This window comes from Aedes aegypti, chromosome 3, assembly GCF_002204515.2.
Source record: "Aedes aegypti strain LVP_AGWG chromosome 3, AaegL5.0 Primary Assembly, whole genome shotgun sequence".
In the NCBI taxonomy this organism is placed as follows: Eukaryota; Metazoa; Arthropoda; class Insecta; order Diptera; family Culicidae; genus Aedes; species Aedes aegypti.
In genome coordinates, this window is record NC_035109.1 from 339169431 (window position 1) to 339192894 (window position 23464).

The 23464-nt window shown below is 34.7% G+C and overlaps 1 protein-coding gene across 1 annotated transcript; it reads left to right on the forward strand.

Annotated features, from left to right (window-relative positions):
* The first annotated feature begins 20248 nt into the window (after window positions 1-20248).
* Window positions 20249-21276, forward strand: LOC5576908. Its single transcript, XM_001662959.2, has one exon. The coding sequence runs from the start codon at window positions 20520-20522 to the stop codon at window positions 21027-21029; it is 510 nt and encodes a 169-aa protein (XP_001663009.2). The 5' UTR covers window positions 20249-20519; the 3' UTR covers window positions 21030-21276.
* Window positions 21277-23464: the final 2188 nt, after the last annotated feature.

Consider the following 23464-nt stretch of genomic DNA (forward strand, 5'->3'; position numbering starts at 1 on the left):
CATGCCCCATCAAGTCGATCGTTATGATAAACAAAAAAGTTAGGATCTTTATTTTGTTTGGATCCAGGTTTTAAATAAGTTTCAGTAATAACTGCTATATGCACGTTATTAGCTTTAAGACAATTAAACAGCTCGTCCTCTTAACCATTCAAAGAACGACCATTCCAATTTAAAAATAGTTGAATTATTGTTTATTGGATCCATTAGAAAAACGTAATCCAATAACAATTTGATTAGTAAATTTTACACCAACTTGGACTGCTTCATTCATAGTGCTGGCTTTGAACATTGCATCAATCATTAGATTAAATTGTTCAGTTAGAAAATTGAAATCAGAGGCAGACGTATCACTTGAAGTGGGTACATTATCTGATGATTTTCCGTCAGAATTTTCGGTAGACGAAGAGGCGGAGTAGATGTTACCTGTGGCGGTAGGGTTTTTTTTCATTTAATTTGAAACAAGTAGAATGGGTACTCACAGTACGAATAGGGGAGGAGTTCAAATTACCTGCTACGATATCGGCAAAGGATTTTCCGTGGGTAGAAACATTCGAAATTGAAAGATTCGGGTAGCCGACGGATTAAAATTAGTTTGTGAATGAGCATGATTATGGTCTTTCTGATGGGTATGATTCTTGATCAAGGGATCGTTAACTGAAAAATGAGCATTGTTCGATACTCTACCAGGCAAATTCCGGAAACGACCGTTATCGTAACGGACATTACTGTTCATCTGTCTGGCACGAGCCTCGACGACTTAACTACGCGAAGGGCAAGCACAAAAATTAGACTCATGATTGCCTCCGCAATTTACGCTTAAGAGCTTATCGGTATCTTCCTTCACTGGACAGACGTCCTTAGCGTGAGAAAAAGCTCCGCAATTCATGCATTTAGCATCCATGCGACAAATTTTTGAACCATGACCCCACTTTTGTCACCGACGGCACTGAGTGGGGATCTGGAAATTTCCTCCAGGTTTCTGGAAATGTTCCTATGTCACACGGACATCGAACATAAGTCTAGCTTTTTCTAAAGCTTTAATATTATTTAGATATGTTTTGTTAAAGTGAACTAAATAATATTGCTAAGAAAGCCCTTTCCGAACAATGCCAGATTGGGTTCTCTTTTTCATAATGATTACTTGGACTGGGGAAAATCCAAGTAAATCATTTATTCCATTTTTGATCTCTTCAGGTGACTTATAGTTACTTGAGAGACCTTTCAAGACAACTTTGAACAAACGTTCAGTTGTCGTCTTAAGTAAAAAATTGTGCTTCTTCTCTCCAAGATGTTTGAAAAGAAGTTCGCGATCTGAAATATATCTAAACTGCCCATAACTGCATATTTGTAACATTCGACAAAAGTAGGCATTGAGTAAATGGAATACCAAGTGTGCATTTTATTGCAGTATGTGAGGAAACTAAAATTTCAAAAAATTATCAGGAGCTCAAAAGTGCTTATTTGAGGCTGATATTTTGTACAACTTATATCGCATACTAGGTGAATAGTCAGAAAATAATTCTGATAGAAATTTCATTGCTTTTACATTTCGAGGTACATTTATAATCTCAATGTGACTGTTATGCGGTTATAATTACCAGTGTGACAAAACAACTTGGTATTTTTTTTTTTTTTGAATTTTCTAGAACAATCTCACAGATTTCATTAAGTTGATCGAAAGTATTTATCATTTGATGACTCTCCGTGGTATTAACTACAATTTGTCAAAAATGTCGAATGTGACTGTTATGCAGTTATGGGCAGTAAAGGCAGTATAGAGTTTCCGGCAAAACGCGACAGTCTCCTTTATTTGCAATTTGGAAGGAAACCTTGATTCCCCTAATGGAGTTCGAGATCTCCTGCCTAAATCCCCCAAATTCGGAACAACTGACCACGATAGGCGGCACTCTTTGCTTCCTCACTTGAATCAACGAGCCTGGGCTAGAGGCAGCTTCGATTTGGTGTTCGGAAAATTTGTCTAGAGCATCGAACTGATTGCTCATTTCGATGCAATTATCAACATTATCCATTTCATCATTGGATGAAAGTTCGCATTCCGGTGAAACGTCCTTTCTTCCTTTTTTGCGACGTTTAGTGACAGTTTTAAATCCCACTTTTTCGGAAGGAAGTTGTGACTTCAGAGATTCACCCTTCCTTTTGTTTGTAGTTGCAACCATGTTTAGTGAATAAACAAAATAAGACGAGACCTCCTAAGAGGTTTTTCCCCAGACGGTGTCCAAGAAAGATTATCACCGCTAGCTTTCGCCAACGGGTCCAACGAAAAATCGAAGGCACGAGTCCAAACAAGGATCGTAAAGGGATCAATAGTAGAAAAAATAGTACTGAAAAGTACTGTTTTTGTAGCACTGAATTAGGTAGTTTTTAGAAACTTCCAAGAGCAGAGAGAATTCGTGTACGCACAGCACGAAAGGGATCGTTAAAATATTACGTAACACATCAGGGGTAGGGAGGGGGTCTTACATTTCCCATACAAAAGCTGTTACGTGGGGGAGGGAGGTGGTCTAAAATTTCCAAATTTTGCGTTACGTAATATTTGAATGAACCCAAAGTACGATGCGCACTGGGATAAGAATTATTGTAATTTTTCGAACCAAGAAATAGTTTTGTACATCTCCGTTCAAAATCCAAAATTTTTGACACGCCGTAATCGATTCAACAATATTTTGCATCATATGTAATTATGAATATTATATTATTACATCAATAATGTTATGTTCAATAATGTTTTCAATAGTATTTTTATTTTATTTTCAAACAGTTTAAACTTGTCAGAAAAAAAACATGAATGCGTTGATTCAGGAAGCTGCTGAAAGATTTAAATTGAGACAATTCGGCGCAGGAGGAAACAATGCCATGGAAAGTCGGAAAAATTTTCAATCATGAAAGGATCTTTTACAAGATTAAATAACTATGCGTTTACGGCAATGTAGGCTTAAATTTTGCTTGTCCATTGGATTTTTAAGCAACACCTAGTAATGAAATTCCGACGGATCTGAACGAATCTGTGCAAGCAAACACGGACGGAACACGACGCAAAAGTATCATTATCTTTCGCTGGCAATGAATTGTAGAACAGCTGAACCGATTGATGAGTTCGTATTGCTGGTAGTATGTATTTGGGCGGATGTCCATTTTTATAACAGATTATCCACAAACAGTTCGTTCAATCGGAATTTCTGTACGTTGTAGACACACTTTATTATACTCTTGGTTTATAAAAATTGTAAAACTATATTGTTTGTATTGAGACGATTACATAAAAATCTTACGTTTTACTAATATAAATCAAAACTTAAATTTTGAATATCGCAAGGCGATCTGAATTTATCATCTTGAATACATTAAACCTAAATCAAATGTTGTAAATCAAATGTCCTTACAAATAGAGAAATCTCGATCCGAGTAGGCTTTGCCACTTTTCTCTTCCTCCACTAAAATGGGTGGAGCCATGGCAACCGAAAGCGCATGCCGGAACATTCTCCCGCCTTTGTGTTCTGTTACCTGCTTCGTCCCTTCCTTCGTATCTACATCAACGAAAATGGCCTATCGGGACAAGGATGTGTCTCGTGGCAGAACATCATCCGCATGCAGCAGCACCCATTCTAAAAGAGCGAAACATTTTTCTGCGCTTCAGCTGCAGGGAAGCAACATTCAGGAGAGGACTAAAAGAGATTCAAGGCAACGTTTCCATGACTACGCACAGTGGCAGTGCAGAGGCTATACGAGAAGCATTTTTACGACACGAAAGTCCTTTTCTCTTCCAAGGCAGCGGGTGCTTCTTCGCGCAGGACGACCCGTTGTTAGGATGGGTGAAAGGGAGTGTTTTCTTTCGGGGCCTGGATGAAGAAGATGTCGCACTAAGAAAATGGGGTGTGTGTTAAATTGTGATTGAATACGAGCAGCTGCTTGGAAGAGGAAAGATGTCATAAGAGCGAGTAATCAATACGGGAATCTTGTTTTCTCATATTTTGCTTGAACTTTGTAGCCTGCTGAAAGCAAGTTTGGTTAAATCCAAAGATTTGAATTTAAAAACAATTAGGTTACAATAAATTTCATATATGATTAAAACAGCCTAAGTAACGTTTATGCAGATTATGTAAAGGATAGGCTCGCACTATATTAGATTCAGACTTATAGGAGATGGAGAATCTACTCATGGAACAGAAATGCTCTGTTAAGCTATTTGAGAGGACCATCATAGGAGCCATGAAATTGTGTTTTAATACCGTAATTTCGAATGGAATTGATCATTTTCAAGTCCGTTTTCTACAATGATGTCAATACCGTTTTGATTCATATTACGGACACTGAAGGCCTCCGGGAAGTATAACTCAGCATAGGACATACAAAATAAATCATTCTGTATGATTCCTCAGCGTTATCGAGTGTCGGAAACCCTAAACTTTCGAATGGTGAGTAAAGAATGCGGTTCCGGAACTTGAGTCATTTTAAATAAATCGAAATGTGTGGCCTTTTCATGATTCTTATTCCAGACGCTTCCTCACTTTTGCCTCATATTCCGGACACTTTGATTCGAATTCCGGACAGCTCATGAAAATCATTTAAGGAAAGGTTAAATCATCAATTGAACTCTTCAAACCACTAAAAAAACGTTTAAGGCAGTTGGGCATTATTAATTTGCATAGATATTTATGGAATAAGCTTATTAAAATGAGCCTCAAAAGTATGAAATTTTGAACGACACAAATTGAAACATTTCTAATTTCTAATGTCCGTAATATGAATCAAAACGGTACCAAACAACTGAGAGCAAGAAAACAAGTACGACGATGAACCTCATTGACTCATGTACTGGCATTTTCTAAAAATGTGGAGTTAGGTTCAACATCATCTCTGAATAAAAAATCAGGGGATCCAATATCGGGGTGAAACTGATCACTAGTCAATACCATTATTGTTAGTGTTGAAAACAGCTGTATATACCTAATATGGACTCCCTGAATCCGAATATCCTCGCTAAATTTTTAACAATACAATATTTATGGGAATAATTGATAGTTAAATTTTAAGAATACCTCGGAAAAAGGCCAAAATATAGGCAATTTCCAAAGAAATTTTATAATATCTAACAGAAATTCAATTATTTCAACATAATGAGTAAATTGGTATGAATTTTGATGATGAAACCGCCTATAAATATATTTCAAGCATACATTTTCACAAACTTTCAGTATGACAGCATATCTAAATCCTTCTTTTGAACTAAAAGTTTAAGGATGTCTATCAATAACATACCAAGAAGAGACCATACAGAGACAAAGCAAACTCTTATCTATCTTCTGTCTACTATATAAATAAAAATGAAATGATGTTTGTATGTCAAATATTTTTTTATTTATTCATGATGACCCCGGATTACGGGGGTAATATTTCATCATTTTTTTACATTTAATCATTTTTTTTACATTTAATAACAAAACTTATTTGAAAATGCAAATGATGCATGCATACAAGTTGACATCCATTGCTCGTGACTATATACTATATGTAGTGTTTTGGAAGTTTAAGTCCAGTGAGTTTCTGATCGTGCTCCCAGGAGCACTTCGTACTCCGCGACACATCTAAAAAATTACCGTTACGTCAAAGTGGTCTATGAACGACTTTAAGAACTTAACAAAACGAAAATTTTCATGCAAAAATATTGATGATATAGTCGATGTACCAATAGCCGCATAGCTAAGAACAAAAATTCGTATAAAATCGAAAAATAATGCTAGCGTCATTATTTTTACATCATCTGATAGCTTTTTATCTTGGTTTTGTGGGAAAAATAAAAAACCTACGAAAACTCAGATGTTTGTATTTATTATCGCGTGTGCCACTATAGGAATACATGTGCCTATAGTAGCACTATTTCTAATTTATGTTCCTATAGTAGCACTAGCATCACGGCGTCGGCAAAATACTTATCAAAACTGTATTTTTACAAAACTTTTATATTTTTCCTACAAAGTGTGGATCTTAAGCTTTCGTTTGATGTAAAATAAGTTATTAATTCATCAATTATTTCGTATAATAAAAAATAGTTTCTCTCAGTAGTGCTACTATAGGAACAATAGGTTTACTATAGGCGCAAGGGAGCTCAAATTTTAAGCAAAAATATTTTTTTCGATCATTTTTTGAGCAAAATCAAGATTTTAATCAATGGTACTTAGATAAATAGGTCCTGACCTTCAAGTCAAAAAATGTTTTGAAAAGATTTATAGTAAAAAGTCACTAGTGCGACCAGTGATGCATTTTGAACTGAACGCGAGCCAAAAGTGAACTGAACGCGTTCTAATTTTGCACGAGAACCTAGTAGACGTTGAACTCTTGTGCAAGATTCTGAACCTGCTCATGAACGGCCCGTTCACTTCAAAATGCACATTGAAGCTAATAACCGAAAAAAACACTACATCAGTACATATTAAATTCCTGTTTTTACAAATATATGGAACCTTAAATATTTATTAACATCTTTGCAAAACTTCCGCATTGAATATGTCGTGTGCTTGCCGTGCCATGACAGTTTTCATTCCGCGTTCAATTTTCAGCTCGCACGGGTTCAATTTTTTGAACTGCTCAATGTTCAAGCCTACTTGATCGCTCGTTCAAAGGTTTGAACTGGAACGCAAACTGAACGCGTTCAAATGCAACACTGAGTGCGACTATAGGGGACTGTCCACTAAGGGAACACCGACCCTATCTATTTTAGTTCAAAACTTATTATTATTATTATTATTATTATTATTATTATTATTATTATTATTATTATTATTTTTCTGCTTAAAATCCTTTGTTTTTCAAGACATTTTATTAGAGTTACAAAAATAACACATCTGTAATTTTTTGATATAATTTACAATTTTATTTTGTCTTTTGAATGCCATCAAAAGATATTTTTTATGTTTGCCCCAATCAGAGATATTCACAATCAAAGTAGGCATGTTTTTGAGAGAAAAACAACCATAACTCTTAAACGGAAGGAGATAGCGAGTTTCTTCACTCACCAAAATTACGCATTTTTCAAAGCTCTAAAAGTGATTCACAGACTACTTTGATGAGAAATTTGAATTGAAAACTGTTAAGCCAGAAAACCAGTTTTTTTCGGACCAGCCTATGTCACCGTAGGAAAAAAGCTCTAAATCGGTCAATTTAAGAGATACAAAAAAACTTTTTTTGGCAAAGTTGCTTGAAATTGAATGGTCTACAACTTTGCTGAAGCATGTATAATATAACTTCTACAAATAAGAAAGTTAGTTACACAATTTCTATGAAAATGTGGTCCACCCTAATTTTCAATAACACCAAACAAAGGGCTTAACTAATACAAACAACTTTGTAGAAGACCGTTTTTGTCTAATGTTTCATTCTAAAGCTCAAAATGCATCTTTCCGCGTAAAACAGATTCCTGGACCACTGTGCAATGTTGTAATAATAAATATGGAACAACGTTTAGAACGATCGATTTCTTGAGATTATCAATATCAATAATTTTTAGAATTTGACTGAAAAATTCGACAATCTATATTTTTTATTTTCAAAAAAGGTTTGCTCTTCGAAAGCAACATCAATCAAAAGCCTAATTGAAAAATCAAGTTATTTTTGGTGTAACAATTTTACAGATATAATAAAATCATTTTTCCCCGATATTTTTGGAGAAAAATATTTTAAATTTAAAGAGAACTGATATGAGTCGATTTTTTTTGTTTAAAGTACGTCCTGACGGAAGTGCTAATATTGTTTTAATATTAGAACTAACTTACGCCTTCATAGAATTACTAAATTAGTCCCCACGTCACATTTAAAGCACAATCGAAAAACAATTGCTTTATATTTAGAAAGCCTTTCGAAGCACAATGGCAATCATGAAAATTGGCAACACTGCTGTAATAAAATCGATTTAATTTTCCACATATTATTTTCATAATAGGGGGAGATCCCCCAGTACCGGACACTTAAGCCACTTAATTCATTATTCGAAAAATATTGGTTTTATGGGCTCCTGTTACCCATTTATGATAAATATTACCATTTTTATAGTGTACAAAAATAAATTTGAAAATATTAATTTTGACACTGCATTTTGATGATGAATTTTATTACCAAATTGATCGATCTCAAAAGGTGGCATCCAATACCGGACACGATCTGGAAATGTCTCGAATTCTGGAAATTTGAACATCACTATAGGAATAGTTTATAATTACCAATTCAATGCATTTGCAACATTTACAAGAATAATTTGAGTTTTTCTTAGTTTGCAAGATGCCTATCAAAAACCTCTTTCATATATGATGAAAAATAGCACATTTTACGATGTTGTCCTAAATGGTCATTCTTCTTAATTTTATTGCATGTTTGATACCATGATCGACGGAACTCAGGAAAAATGAAAGTATTTTGAGACACTGATGCAATAATTACAAAGATATCATATAACAAATCAAGCTGTCCGAAACTGAGGGACAGAAGGTGTTTAACCAAAATTGTAATTTGTCCATATTTAGTTCAATTATGGTACAAAATACATTCATACTATCAAATTTGGATTATGTTCGATCATGCTTGCGGGATCCAAAGTATTTTTTTCATGTTCAAAATTTTTACTAAATATGCTCAAAATTAAGTGGATACGTCAATTTTTTAAAGATTTTCAAACTTTTTTTCGTTTTCAAAAAGGCATGCATATTTCAAGTATGTGTTATTCTACGCAAACATTAGTCTACATAATAGCTTTCTTTTCTACTAATACACCATCTTGATTGGACCATGATGCTTTCTCAATGCTCCGACTTTGTCTGGTATTGGGTGCTGTCCGGCACTGGAGGATCTCCCCCTACGTTATTCTGAGGCTACCAAACATAAACCGATTTCGGTTTTATCAATAAATAACAAAGGTATAACATAAACAGAGTGTCCACTTTATAAAACGAACAGTCCTTATGAAAGTTAAACTTTTATAAGTCATTTAATTTTTGTGTTTATTGTAAAATTAGAAACACATTGAACCACGAGGTGTGCCTAAAGGTAGGCAATTTCAAAAGGTAATTCTGCATTCTTCATAGTGGTTCGTCACTGTTGCTGAAATGAAAATACTTATGAAAATATTGACAATGGAATCCTTATGGAATTCCTTATTTTCCCTTTTTTATATCATCTGCCGAACTTAAATGAGACACGAATCTACGGTAGTGTTAACCATACTCTTGAAATTCATTGCTTCAAAATGTTAAAAACCTTGTTTTAGCTCATGATTATAAAACAGAGAAACACCATACTATGAGAGACATTCCAATCAATATAACCTTGCTGATCAATATTACCCCGTTTTACGGCACTGGAGTTCATTCTGCCATGACTTCGCCATGTAGGGCAATGTTTATCATATGTTTTTCACTATTTGATTATCGCAAACTATGGTCACAGACAAACAGACGTAACATATAGTACAACTATCAACTTAAAACATAGTCATGTGAACATTTACGCCCAATGCTAAACATACTTCATTTGGCCAATCGCGAACTAGGTGGCGGTAGTGAGCAAACGTCAAACTCGAACAAAAGTGGTGATGAGCGCTACGAGTGGCCCGTCGGCCAACTACCAAATATTAGAATTGGGCGCTATTCTGCTGTGTGATGAAAATAATTCTAGTGTTGCGTCTGTTTGTCTGTGCTATGGTGATTAATTTTTCACCTATAGTTGTTGAAAAAATAAGTTCTTTAGGTCCCATAGGATAGAAGAGGTCTTAGAGAACGTGTTCAGAGTCTTAGTTTTAGGGACAGTTGAGTCTTAGGTTTTATGTATTTTTATTATTCATCGAAAATTAATCTAAACCCCTCGGTGTCGATAGCACCTCATCAACAGCTACTTTGCGGAAGACTGTCGCGGTGACAGTGGTTGACAGATCGAACCGATACAATGAACTGTCAGGTTAATGACAAGGCAAAATTACGATATAGCGTGTGCACCAGTAACATCCAGATTAATTGTCTTGAAATTCTTATAAATTATATTACTATGAATTTGTCTTCTTCTTCTTCTTTCTGGCGTTACGTCCCAACTGGGATAAAGCCTGCTTCTCAGGTTAGTGTTCTTATGAGCACTTCCACAGTTATTAACTGAGAGCTTTCTTTGCCGATTGACCATTGTGGCAGGTACGAAGATACTCTATGCCCTGGGGATCGAGAAAATTTCCTTTACGAAAAGATCCTCGACCAGCGGGATTCGAACCCACGATCCTCAGCATGGTCATGCTGAATAGCTGCGCGTTTACCGCTACGGCTATCTGGGCCCCTTACTATGAATTTATCTCTCAAGTGAATTAAGATAGTATATTTGTGTGAACTAGAACTCGACTTATAACTAAACATTTTTTTAACTTAGAACTACATAACGTAAAATAGCCTTATAGTACGGAGAGGACAGTCGATCATAAGTACGTTTGATTAATAGCAGGTGAGAAATTGATATTCTATTTGAAATTATAATTCCTCATATTCACCAACGGTAATTACATAGGTCTCTTGATAAAACCATAACTCAGCAGGCTAGGTCCGACGAAGCCGAGGAAAAAAAAAGACTAAATGCACTAAACGTAAGAAGTTATACACCTTAAAACTGTGTTTCCATGACACGGCGTATAACATTTTTTTTTGAAGATTTTTTTTCAATTTGTTAATTTGGTTGGGTTCCAATCCCGGACGGTCCAAGATCTTTTCGTAATGGAAATTTCTCTGGGCATAGAGTATCATCGTACCTGCCACACGATATACGAATGCGAAAATGGCAACTTTGGCAAAGAAAGTTCTCAGTTAATAACTGCACAAATGCTCATAAGAAGCAGGCTTTGTCCCGTTATGCCATAAAGAAGAAGAAGAAAATGTTAATTTGATATAAATTACTATTACAATTATAATGGTTTGAAATCAATCTTGAAATACAGCATATAAAACGTGTACTAACTGATAAATTTGTATACCATGGATTCACTTTAGGTTGAATAGAATCACACCAACGCCCTTTATCTCTAGTGTCCCAAGAGACTTGCCAATTATACAAAGTAGATTTTTTTATTTTTGGAAAATATTCAGATCCTGAAATAATGCGGTCATATGTACTACCACAACGAACATCTAATTTAGCTAAAGAACCAGCGTGTTCATTACCGTAAATTTATGAATGAGCTAGAACTCATACAAATTTAATAATAAATCCTAATAAATTTAATTCAAGTTATGATTGCTTTATCATTAGAATAAGATGATTTGTTTAAGAATGAAGTTTTATTGAACAAATAGCTCTAAGACAACTAAAACTATCGGAAAAAATAAAACATATATTTAGTGAACAAGATTTTACCAAATTGCATGCAAAATAGTTAATTCAGCAATAAAAAAGGAACACGGAGCTTGTAATTTGAAAAAATGTGCTGAGAAATGATTATATACTCCAAATCCTGCAATATCGTTTATTATTGATCCATCTGAAAAATAAAATTAAGCAACATTTACTCCAACAAATTTTCGATGAAAAATCAATCTAACAAACCGAGAATAGTCATGTAATGGAATTGGTGTCAATTCTTCATGTGAAGATAAATCAATTAAAGGTTGCAATGAGTGAATATTAATTTCATGTTTATAAATAACGCTTAAAGAAGCAGATATAATGTTTTGCTCCATGCAATAATTGAAAGAATCTAAAATTGTACTTGTTTGATAAATTTCTGCTAAAGATTTTAAAATTGATATTATAGGATGATTATTCGAAATACATTGAGTAATATATTTACATTCATTAAATCGATTTTTCAACCGAACAACTCCAGTTAAAACTTTCAGAGATATTGTGTGAGTGGAATTCATTATTTTAACCCTCTGATACCCAACCCCGCCTTTAGACGGGGTACACTTTGGAATTTTGTGTATTTTTCCGTAGCTCGGAAATCAAAATGATTTTATTTTTAGCTTAAACCTTAAGTCATAACACGCATATAAAACAAGTTTTTATGACTTTTGAAGCTTATTGATATTTTTGAAATTTTTTGGAAAAATTGTATTCTTATATAACCTATAAATGCATGGGGTTCATTTAACGTGTAATATAAAAATCATATTTTTTATATTTTTCTACTATCAACCTATCACAGAAGAACAGATTGGTGGTATTACAATAATTTCAAAACCAATTTTTCCGTTAATTACACGGAAAATAAAAATGTTTACAGAAAAATATTAAAAAATTAATATTTTTAAAAGTACCGTAAAAACTTGAATTTTAATTATTACCAAAAATCAGTAACTAGAAGAGGCTTCAAAAAAAAAAAAATGAAAAAAGATAGGGATGTTTAAAAATAAAAATTTTAAAAATCAAAAACCTAAATTCACAGATTTGTGAATAAAAATAAATTATTACCCAAAATGTGTTTACAACGATTTTAGATAACTAAAAATAATATTTAGATCAAAAATTAAAATTTGGGTATTGAAAGGTTAAACCACAGATAACAGATGTTTATGCTAGAACAAAAATCTTCTGAAAACTTGTGTAAATATTCAAACTAAAACACTAGCGCCGCCACACAACGGATCGCTGCAATCAGTGGTGAATATAAGTATCTTGAAAAGTTTCATATTCACCACAGACATCACCATGGGAACTTATCGATAACAGCGCCACCACGTTGTTGCTACTTGTGTTGCCATTTAAAATCACCATTATTTGTTTTACACAGTTTTACAATCGGGCATAAACATCTGTTATCTGTGGTTAAACAAATTCCTTAACACCATTTTTTTTTTTCAATTTTAGAGAAAGCATTTCTTTATTAAAACAAGCGTATTCAAAAACAGATCGAATTGTTGTTTTATAAAGTATTAACATATCAGAAGAATGAGCACCCCACCAAGTACCAGTAATTGTTTTCAAGAAATTTATCCGTTTTGATCAAGTTTACTGCATATGTTGAATATGATATTTCCACGTTAATTTGGTATCGAAAAATATTCCAAGATATTTCTATACATCAACTTGTTCAATTTCAATATTATTGGCTTTGCAAACCGCTGTTGAGCCCAATTCAACTCGATCACGCTCACCAATACCACTATCGGGAAAAGCTAACATCAATCTATTTGATAATAGTTTTAGTTAACGTGGGCGGGCCAAAAAGGGCTCAAAAGCAACGTTTCTGAAAAAAGGCTCAAGACCTTTTGGGCCCTTTTCAAATGTATTCGAAGAATAGGTAATCGACTGTCAGCCAATGAAGGATTTTTATCTGGTTTCAATAAACACATTACTTTTATACTTGTTTCTAATTATTAATCGTGGTTTACGGCTAACCAGCTGAATGGAAGTTTAACAACTACCGAAAAGCTAAACATTACATAGATTTAGCAATTGGATTAAATGGACAAATTGATGTGAAGATTTGCGAAAAAGTTACACGTCTTCTCAGTGAGAATCGAACTCACGACTCTCTGATCTCTAGTTAGGGCGCGTTACTCCCTACGCCATGAGAGGACTCATGAACGCAGAAGTTAACCTGAATTCGATTTCAGCTCAATAATCACGTGGTCCTTTTTCGCAAAGTGCACCTCTTTCGGAAGAATTAGATGCCCATCCAAACACAACGCTTTCTATATATATCCAATGCCTAGCCAGAGAGCGCATTTTTTTTAGGAATTGAAATAGCACACTACACTAAAAATTTACATCAATTTGTCCATTTAATCCAATTGCAAACTATATGTAATGTTTAGCTTTTCGGTAGTTTTCATTACTTTTACAAAACGCCATTCTGGTGCGAAAATATTTTGAAGAAGAAAGGAAATGGTAAATTTTGTAAAACAATAAATTTAATTTTATCAATTCCTGGAGAAGTATTATAAGTAACAGATAAAGCCAAATTAGGTTCTTCCAGAGAAAATAAAGTGCAAAGCTCTGCGAAATAGTTGAATTTTTGTCGAGTTTTGAAATTTATTTTTTTAGGTGCAAAATTAGGACAAATCTTTGATGTGAATTTTCCTACCCGTTCTTTAGAATATTCCAAAATAGGTTGATATGAAAATTCATAATTTCTCAAATTGTTTGCAACTTTCTATAAAGTGGATAATGAAGATTCTCTGTCGAGATTTTGAAAAAAAATTTCCAATAATTTATTTTCTTTAATTTGGTAATTCTAGTACACTGTGTTTAGGCTTTTCAATACAAAAATTAATTTTTCCTAGTTCCAAATTTTCGATTTTTTTTAAGTGCATAAGATTTACTCTTCAAAGCAATAGAACAATAATTATCCCACCAAAATGTTGAACAAAAGAATAGTAAGCATTATTTTTAGTTTGTGATCTCATCAAAGCTTCCATTAATAACATCAAAAATAATTTATAATTTTCAAGTGAAGTAGTGGAGTAATCAAACTGAATTAAAGAAAAAGAAACATATTCAGATTAAATTTTGGAACCATAAATTTGTCGAAAAGCTCAACATTACATATAATTTGCAATTGGATTAGATGGACAAATTGATGTGAAGATTTGCGAAAAAGTTACACGTCTTCTCAGTGAGAATCAAACTCACGACTCCCCGATCTCTAGTTGGGGCGCGTAGTAAATGTAGTTAATGTTATATCCAAATCCGCGGCTACAAAGCAAAGCCATGCTGAAGGTGTCTGAGTTCGATTCCCGGTCGGTCCAGGATCTTTTCGTAATGGAAATTTCCTTGACTTTACTTGGCAAAGAGTATAATCGTACCTGCCACACGATATACGAATGCGAAAATGGCAACTTGGGCAAAGAAAGCTTTCAGTTAATAACTGTGGAAGTGCTCATAAGAAAACTAAGCTGAGAAGCAGGCTCTTTCCCAGTGAGGACATTAATGACAAGAAGAAGAAGAAGAAGTTATATCCAAATATTTAAATTCAATATTATCACGGATACCAATTAACACTCCTCCGTGAGTTACATTTCTATAACAACGAATAATATTATATGAAGGAACACGAAAGAATTTATCCTCAGTCAACCAAGTCTCACTCAAACAAAATATATCTAAATTATAATCAACTAGTGGCCCCGACAAACTTTGTCTTGCCATCAAGTAGGCTGTTGTAAAACGCAATGTTATCCCCCATACAAAATGACACATTAGTAATCTCCCGTTTCCAGACTATTCCGAAGCTTTCCCAAACTTATTCCTCACACGATCACGTCACATTCGTTGTCAAGTACAACAGTGAAAAACTTACTTCAATCCGTTAATCAGTTCTCAAGTTATTTCGTGACATACAAATACCACTCCATTTTTATTTATATACCGTCGTTGGGGGTGACAATGGGTCAAAAAGGGATATGTGCGATTTATTTTTTGAATAACTATCGCAATTTAACTCCAACAAATTTCAAATTTGGTGTGTATGTACTTTGATGGTACATTAACAACTGTGCAAAAAATTAAAGACAAATATTTATTCACAGCGGCACCACAAGTGAATGAAAAATGACCCAATCTCACCCCATAGAGGGGGTGACATTGGGTCACTGTAATTGAAATAACTTGTTTTTGAGAATATGATTTCAAAACCATTCACAACTGAAAAATATTGACAAAAAACGTTGCAAACAAGACAAAAAGATATCTAAGATGTTTTGTAAACCCAACATATATCGTCAAGTTTACATAAATTTTCTTGGTTTTTCCCTCAAATTGTCTTCAAAGTATCATCCCCATTGCTATAAAGCCCATTAAGTTTCCCCAAAGGTGTACTGAAACAGTGATTATTTTAAACCTTCGCAAATAATTAAATTTCAGTGCGACATTCCACGATCAATAAATTTCAGGCAGAAGTTGACGTCATAATCCCAGTATTTCAGCGATCCAACTCATCTGTATTTCCGTGAGATGTGTCTATAATATAAAAACACTGATAAATAATCAAATTTAGAAAAAACACCCTTTTGATAAAAACTTACGATGTTGCTGCGCACGAAACACAGTTGCTGGTTTGAAAAGTTGTCAAAATGCGTTGTATTGTTATTCAATGCACGGAATACTCAAGTAGACTTGTTTGATGTTTCAGAGATGCTGTATTTAGAAAGAATAAACACATCTTAATGAAAAAAGAGATCACCCGGCACCGTAAAATGTCAAAAAAGTGGATTTGGAATTTCATTTACTATCGTTCTTGCTTGACCCAATCTCACCCCCATTTTCAATGTTTTAGACATCGTACCGAAAAAAGTGATTTTTTGCGGGAAAATCAAACAGATTCCGGAAAATACCTGTGATGTGTAATGAAAAGACTTTCAACATTCTACTAATACAACGATAGAGGCTAGAGTACATGCGTGATACATTGTACAGGAGAAATTTAATGTTGTAAATTTGATCTAGTTTCATCATGCCAGTTTATTGATGTAGTAAACAAAAACTACTATTTCTAAAAATGTATATTGTTATAAATTATGTGCAATAATATGTTCCCTAACATATTAATTATTAATTTTAGTAATATCAGCGTTATTAGCTGAAATATTTCACAAAACATATTTTTCCGTTTTGACCCAATCTCACCCCCTAGACCCATTGTCACCCCCATCGACGGTATATCAACATGGCTTTCAGCCTATCAATTTTTAGTAAAATGCTACGACATTTCCATTGTAAAATATTCAAATCTTCTAAATTTTGAAGCAATTACGAAAGACGAAAAGGGACCAAATGATTTGCAAGCAACGGTAAAAATCGTCTTATTATTTTTTTCCAAAAATCACTTATCTATCTTCTATATAAATAAAAATGGAGTGGTGTTTGTATGTCACGAAATAACTTGAGAACAGGACATCCGATTTGCATAATTCTTTCACTGTTGTCTTTTTGAAGGGCTCCGACGTGTTCGTGTGACGAAAAAATTCAGGGAAGTTATCGGAAAATTAGCTAAAACGGGTGAGTACTAATATGTCATTTTGTATAGGAGATACCTTGACATTTTTCAACAGCCTACTTGATGACTTGATGGCAAGACGAAGTTTGCCGGGACCACTAGTACCTAATAAATTTGAAATTTCTTCCAAAATGCTCAAAATCGAAAAATCATTCTTTTCATTATCATCTGAATTGTTATAATTATTATTATTATTATTGCTATTGCTATTATTTTTAGTAACGTCATTATAATAATCATTCGGTAACCTAGAAGGTGTATTTGTTTTCTGGAAACCAGGAATGTTTTTAGAAGTTGATGCAATATTTATAAAAGGGAAAGTTTTACCAAACTGATTTGAACTTATACTCATAAGTAAGACTTAATATTTCATCATTATGAATTGATGAAATATTAAGTCTTTTTCTTTTACTAGGAGGTTTGTAAATGTATTTATTATGATTATCAATTGAAGTATCATTTTCAATATCTGATAATGTTTCATATACATTAGGTGAGCTAAAGTCTTCAGAATTTCCGAATAAGAAAATTTGTTTTTGATTTTTATTTTTTCATCGATCTTCTTTTACTTTGTCATGTATACTGAACAATTTTTAATCGAAATATGTTTTTGTTTACAATAAACACAATTATCAGAATTAAATTAACAATCATCTGCAGAATGAACATCTCCACATTTTGAGCACTTTTGTTCATTCAATCAAAAATTTTATGTGTGCCCAAATAATAAACACCGATTATAGTGCTTGAGTTTCGGAAAATAAAGCCTAACACGAAATAAAACATTATCTATATTTACAAAATCTGGTAAAACTGACCCAGAAAAACTGATTTTGATGCAATTAGAATGAATGTATTTAGAAACTCCTTCGTCATCAAACAACAATTTTGATAATCGTTCGCAGTCTAAAATTTTAACTGTCGAAATCGATTGATTTCTGTTAATGCTAATATCAGCACAATCTAATGATTAATCATAAATGACTCCGCTGATTTCGCAAGAATGAAACGGAGCATAAACACAATAAAATTCAATAAATAATTTAGACTCCAAAATGGAATTGGCATCTTCTCTATTACCAAAAACTACACTAAGTTTATCTAAGGATTTTTTCCTTCACTGATTTTTACTTCTTGTAAACTTCCAATGAAATTAAAATAACATATGTAGGTTGTTCTTTCTTTTGGAAATATACAGGAAATGGACCAGCAAATATTTTATACGAAAAGGTTTTGAAGTTGAATGGTACTAAATTATTATTAGTAACGCACACCCCCGTCAATTTGCATGATGGAAATTGAACATGGGGACTGAACAAACAATTGAAAAAAGCTAACCTACCAAAAAATAGAAATGTAAATTCTTAACGGACGACAAACAGAATCCAAGAAACACCGGAATTTTCAATCGTTTCAGCTACTTCAATCTTCACCGAATATCACTTCAAAAGCACGCCAACCAGCTACTCCTGACACAATTCCAAAGCAAGAAGAAATGTAAGCGAAGGTTTACTCAGCAGCAGAAATATTATTCCATGTATGACTAACTAGCATCAATAAGAATGAGAAAGTATTGTAAAATAATATATTGTCCTCAGTTCAAATTTAAAATCCCTTCAGCTAGAGTCAGCTGAGAAACAAAACTACAGTTACTGCTAACCCAAAGTAAAAATATATCTTCTGCCAAAAATAACAACAGTCGTAAAATTCCGAAGGAATTGGTTCTGGACAACGTCATAAAAAAAACTCGGGTTGAACAAATTTTGGGAATAGCGATTGGTCATTCCATAGAAGCATAATCTACAAAACTGGTTCCTCTCTCTTTGTGTTTTTTTTTATACATGAAAGGGAATTTGGTTAGGATGAGAAGGATGCTCTAATTTTTTTGCCGCACTATCCTTGAAGCATTTAGTGCAGTGTCCTTGGAGTAAACGATCGAATCCTTTTTTTTTTTGAGACGATCAAAAGGATCAGCAAGGACATCGCATCATTTCTGAATGTTTGAGAAGAAAAAAAGGTAGACGGCTAGGCCGTTGGTTCTGATTTCAGCAAAAAATGACATGGTAAAGAACATTTTAAACATCATGTAGAGAACACACTATTTATTTTACGTTTTTTTTCTGAAAGATTTAAAAGTTTAGCTATAGAAAACAGTGTTTCATTTAGCCATGAATATTAACCCAATTCTGTAGAAAGACTGCGCTATATAATTAGCATCGTCATAGAAAGCACACAGCTTCCCAGTAGTAGTTGCATCAAAATATTAGTAACGATCTTGTTTCATCTTTCCGAATAACGATTGATTCACAAAGGGAAATTACCATCCTTTTTTGAGATCACATTTATTATTAGAAATTCACAATGGGGAACCAACTTCTTATTTACGATCGTGTTATCAGCCTTCAGGCACGAGCCAAGGGAAATTTGCTACATTCTACTGATTGAATCATTCATCGTACGCTTTCTGGAGAAGCAAGGAGCTGAAAGTATTGGAACATTTTATTACCCTCTATATCATTTGAAAAGTCGTGTGAGGAGGTTGGAATCCGCATAAAACATTACGCACTCTGATAACGACGAATGAACCAATGATAAGACGCAACGAGGTGGTGTATGGTGCTGCTACTTCTTCATCGCAGCGAATGAAGTATTCTATTAACCCTTGTGTGTTCGGAATCAATTTACAAAAAAAAGATACCGATATTTATATTTTTTAAGGAAAACAGTGTGTCACCATTAAACTCTCAAAAGTGGGCCGTCAAGAGGGCTCGGCGACAAAGCTGATTGAACAGTACTGATTTTGAACATGCATCGGTATTCTGACCGTAACAGAAAGAACAGCTACAACAAGGGTACAATATGGAATATCTTACCCCGTAACACATCTCGAAAAGATGATCTATTCAATAATGTTACGGCACTGGCACGATTAGACTATTTGATCTTACATATGCTACTAATCTAGCTCTTCTGGACTAAGCATGTGTAAAAATTATACATAGGTATGTGGGCCCATAAAGACCCCATTTAGTGTATCTACTTTTAAGAAAGTGATTCAACTTGAAAAAAGTATGCCTCATCCCTCTTAATATGTGAAAGGAATAAAATGGACCAGATTCTTCCCCGAATAAAACTGCAACAAACTGGAACGATATATAATCTCAATTCTCAACTAAATGACTCAATTCAATGATGCCACTGTCCATTAAGGGTTAGCCCCCAAAGTGATAATGCTTTCATTGAGCTACTTCGAACCGAACTGCGCGACGCGCTATTGTTGTTGATAGTGTGAATGTAAAGCGATGTTTGATTCCCGTCAGAATTATCAATCAAAGCGCCCGTAGTCCGTGTCAGGCCGGTGCCGTTCGGAACCATCTCAGAACTAATCATCGTCCGTGATGGTCGTCGAACGTAATAACTCTCCGCTCGGTGGTGGTAGCGAACTTGTAATCAGTATTGCGCGAATTTGCATCCCAGTTGGATCATCTTATTGAAGCCAAACACGCGAAACCGGGGAAACCGTTGTAGATATCCCCGTTAAATCACAAGCAGCATGGTAACTATAAAAAATGACATCGAGAGCAGTAGCGGAGCCTTTATCCCGACCTCCAGCCACCAACCGGTGAAGGATGTGAATCTCAAACAGGAAGGAGCAAGGCAGTCCCGACGGCGGTCATACCGTTGCGTAACGATTGTTTCGGTAGTCGTCCTGGTCCTCATGGGCTTCGGAATTGGTGGTGTACTATACTTTGGGAAAACCTTGAAACGAACTCCAACGCAAGTGAAAGACGGGATGCCAAGTACTACAACGGTAGCAGTGCCGGAAGAACCGACTGTATCGCCTCCGACTTTCACCGATCCGTACGACGGGACGGAAACATCCGTCGGTCCGACAGATGATGATGATGAGTTCGACATTGATGGACCGGTGGATTCTTCCACGAGTAGTACGTCTTCAACCACTACAATGACGTCAAGGTGGAAGTTGTGGAGCGATGAGGGAAGCGGATCCGAAGATGACGATTATTACGACAGTGGTAGTGGCGACGGTTTGGTGATCTGAGCGAAGCATGCAGCGAGCAATGAGAATGTCACGTGTAGTGGAGGCAAAGCCGAACTTTTTGAGTGATAATGGTTTATTACACAGGGAAATGTTTTTAGTGTAAGGCGTTCATGTGTATTAGGATTAGTGCTGTATTTATTAAATGCGCCATAGATCTTCTATGAGGAAGCCAAGTGATTAAAAAAACTCTTCAAAACGGAAATTTGCTTTGAAATAAAGTGTTTGTAAGTGTAATTGTTAAAAAAAACCGGACTTATTATTTTTCATCAGTTTTGAGACTTTTTATATAAACAGGATGGTATGATAATCGCTTGAAAATTAAATTTCTAATCAAGGCTCAGTGAGTCAAAACTAACATACAATCGACAGATGTAAGTAGTCAACGAAGACTTAGCTTTTATGCGAACTAATATGGAATTGGATAATCCTCTTTATTTGGTGCTAAAGCATAACATAGACCGACGGTACATGTCCGAGGTTGCTATTCCGTAATTGATCAGAACTGATACGAATTGCACTTCAATCCGCTTTCCGCTTATTATCGAAGTGCACATTTTTACAAATCTCATATTATTAATCAATAATGGTGCCGGCCAAGCCCTTACAGTTCTTTTTGTCCTGCGCTGGATAGTGTCCCGCGATATGTTCCGCCATCCTCATAAAATTATCCCACATTTTTAGAGCAGTTATTTTACCTAGTTTGCTTATCCATAATGTATTACATGCTTTTGTTAATGGAATAATTGGAAAATCAGACACATTATGAATTATACGGCCGCAAGAGAAATGGTTTGGCACAAGAACCAATTTCAATTATGAAGATGACGAATCTGTTGCCTCCTAATAGTTATTGACCAACAGAAAAGTTTTGTTATTTTTATACTATTGTCTTCAAGCATATCTATTGTCTATAAAAATTTAAATGAAGATTTGTCACTTTCCAGAGAGAAGGTTCAAACCTCAGAAACAATATTATCGGGATTGCCAAGATTTTCAGTACACAAACAATTTTACAAAATCCCACATTATCGTCAAATGCCGTTCGATCAACCGTTCGATTGCCATTCAGTAAAAATCAGACTAATGGGAAATTATAATCTGTTGGATTTTTTTTGATATTTTAGACAACATATTTATTTTGTCTCATTTCACTGTTATAAAATTGCCTTGAGCATTTGTTTTAGTACTTGTGATAGTCTTCCCCTGCATCCTGCATCCATGTTTACCATTAATCCTTCCCTTTTTTTGAGTACATTTTGCTTTACGAAACCAAATTGTATTTCAATTCCAAACTAACATTCTTATGAAGGGGAACTGTGCTTTACGGTAATTATAATGAAAATCTATGCAAAATGCAGCACCACCCTAAATACTCAAACTAAAAAACTATTTGGACAACCCTAGAACAATGAGGAGCTGTCAAATGCTGAAAACATAAACAAAAACGAAGTAGGTTTTTCAGTTTCCGCACCTGATGTAAATATTCGATTGCAGAATTTAAGCTTTTTATTGGTGAAAATCACCAAAAATCAACTAACCTGCGTAGCACACCATATCTTTCAAGCATTCCTGATTAGCTGAACGAAATTGTAAGTATTTTTATCTTCTACATTCCCAATAACAATCGATTTCGTGATATTGGTTCTTCGGGGGTAAAATGAACCACTCGAAATGGGGGTAATATGAACACCGTAAGCAGTGCGAATAATATCTACCGGTTTAATTTCAGATGCCGAGAGTTTACCGGAAAAAAACACAAAGGCAGTGTGGGACAAAACTTAGATTCTCGCTCCAGGTCACTTTTTGGATTGCATTTAGGTCCCATAATAACTGTGCAAAATTTCAGCTCGATCGGTGAAACTATATTTTAGCGCCAGCTGTTCAAAGCTTGTATGAGATTTACTATGGGAAAACTTACTTTTGCAAAGAAAAAATTCCAGAGGTCGCCCATTGACCTCTATAAAAATTCTGAACACAGGCCTCGATAGGTATTCCTACGAAGAAGAATATTGCCGAAGACCGCGAAACAATCCGACAAATACCTATCAAAGTCTGTATTCAGAATTTTCATAGTGGTTAATGGGCGAACTCTGGCGATTTTTCTTTGTAAAAGTAAGTTTTCCCATAGTAAATCCCATACAAACTTTGAACGGCTGGCGCGTAAATATAGTTTCTCCGATCGAGCTGAAATTTCGCACAGTTGTTATGGGACCTAAATGCAATCCAAAAAGTGGACTGGAGCGAGAATCCAAATTTTTCATATAACCGTGTCCCAGGCTAATGGACAGACATCCAAATGGCCGCGGCTAAACGTGCCGTCAACTGCGGAATGTCCGTGAGGTCGGCGTCGATCATGTACCAGATTCCGAGAATCACTCTGGCCAGGTGGATTACATCGCCCCTGAAGAAAAAAGGCTTAGGGTCAAAGAAAGCTG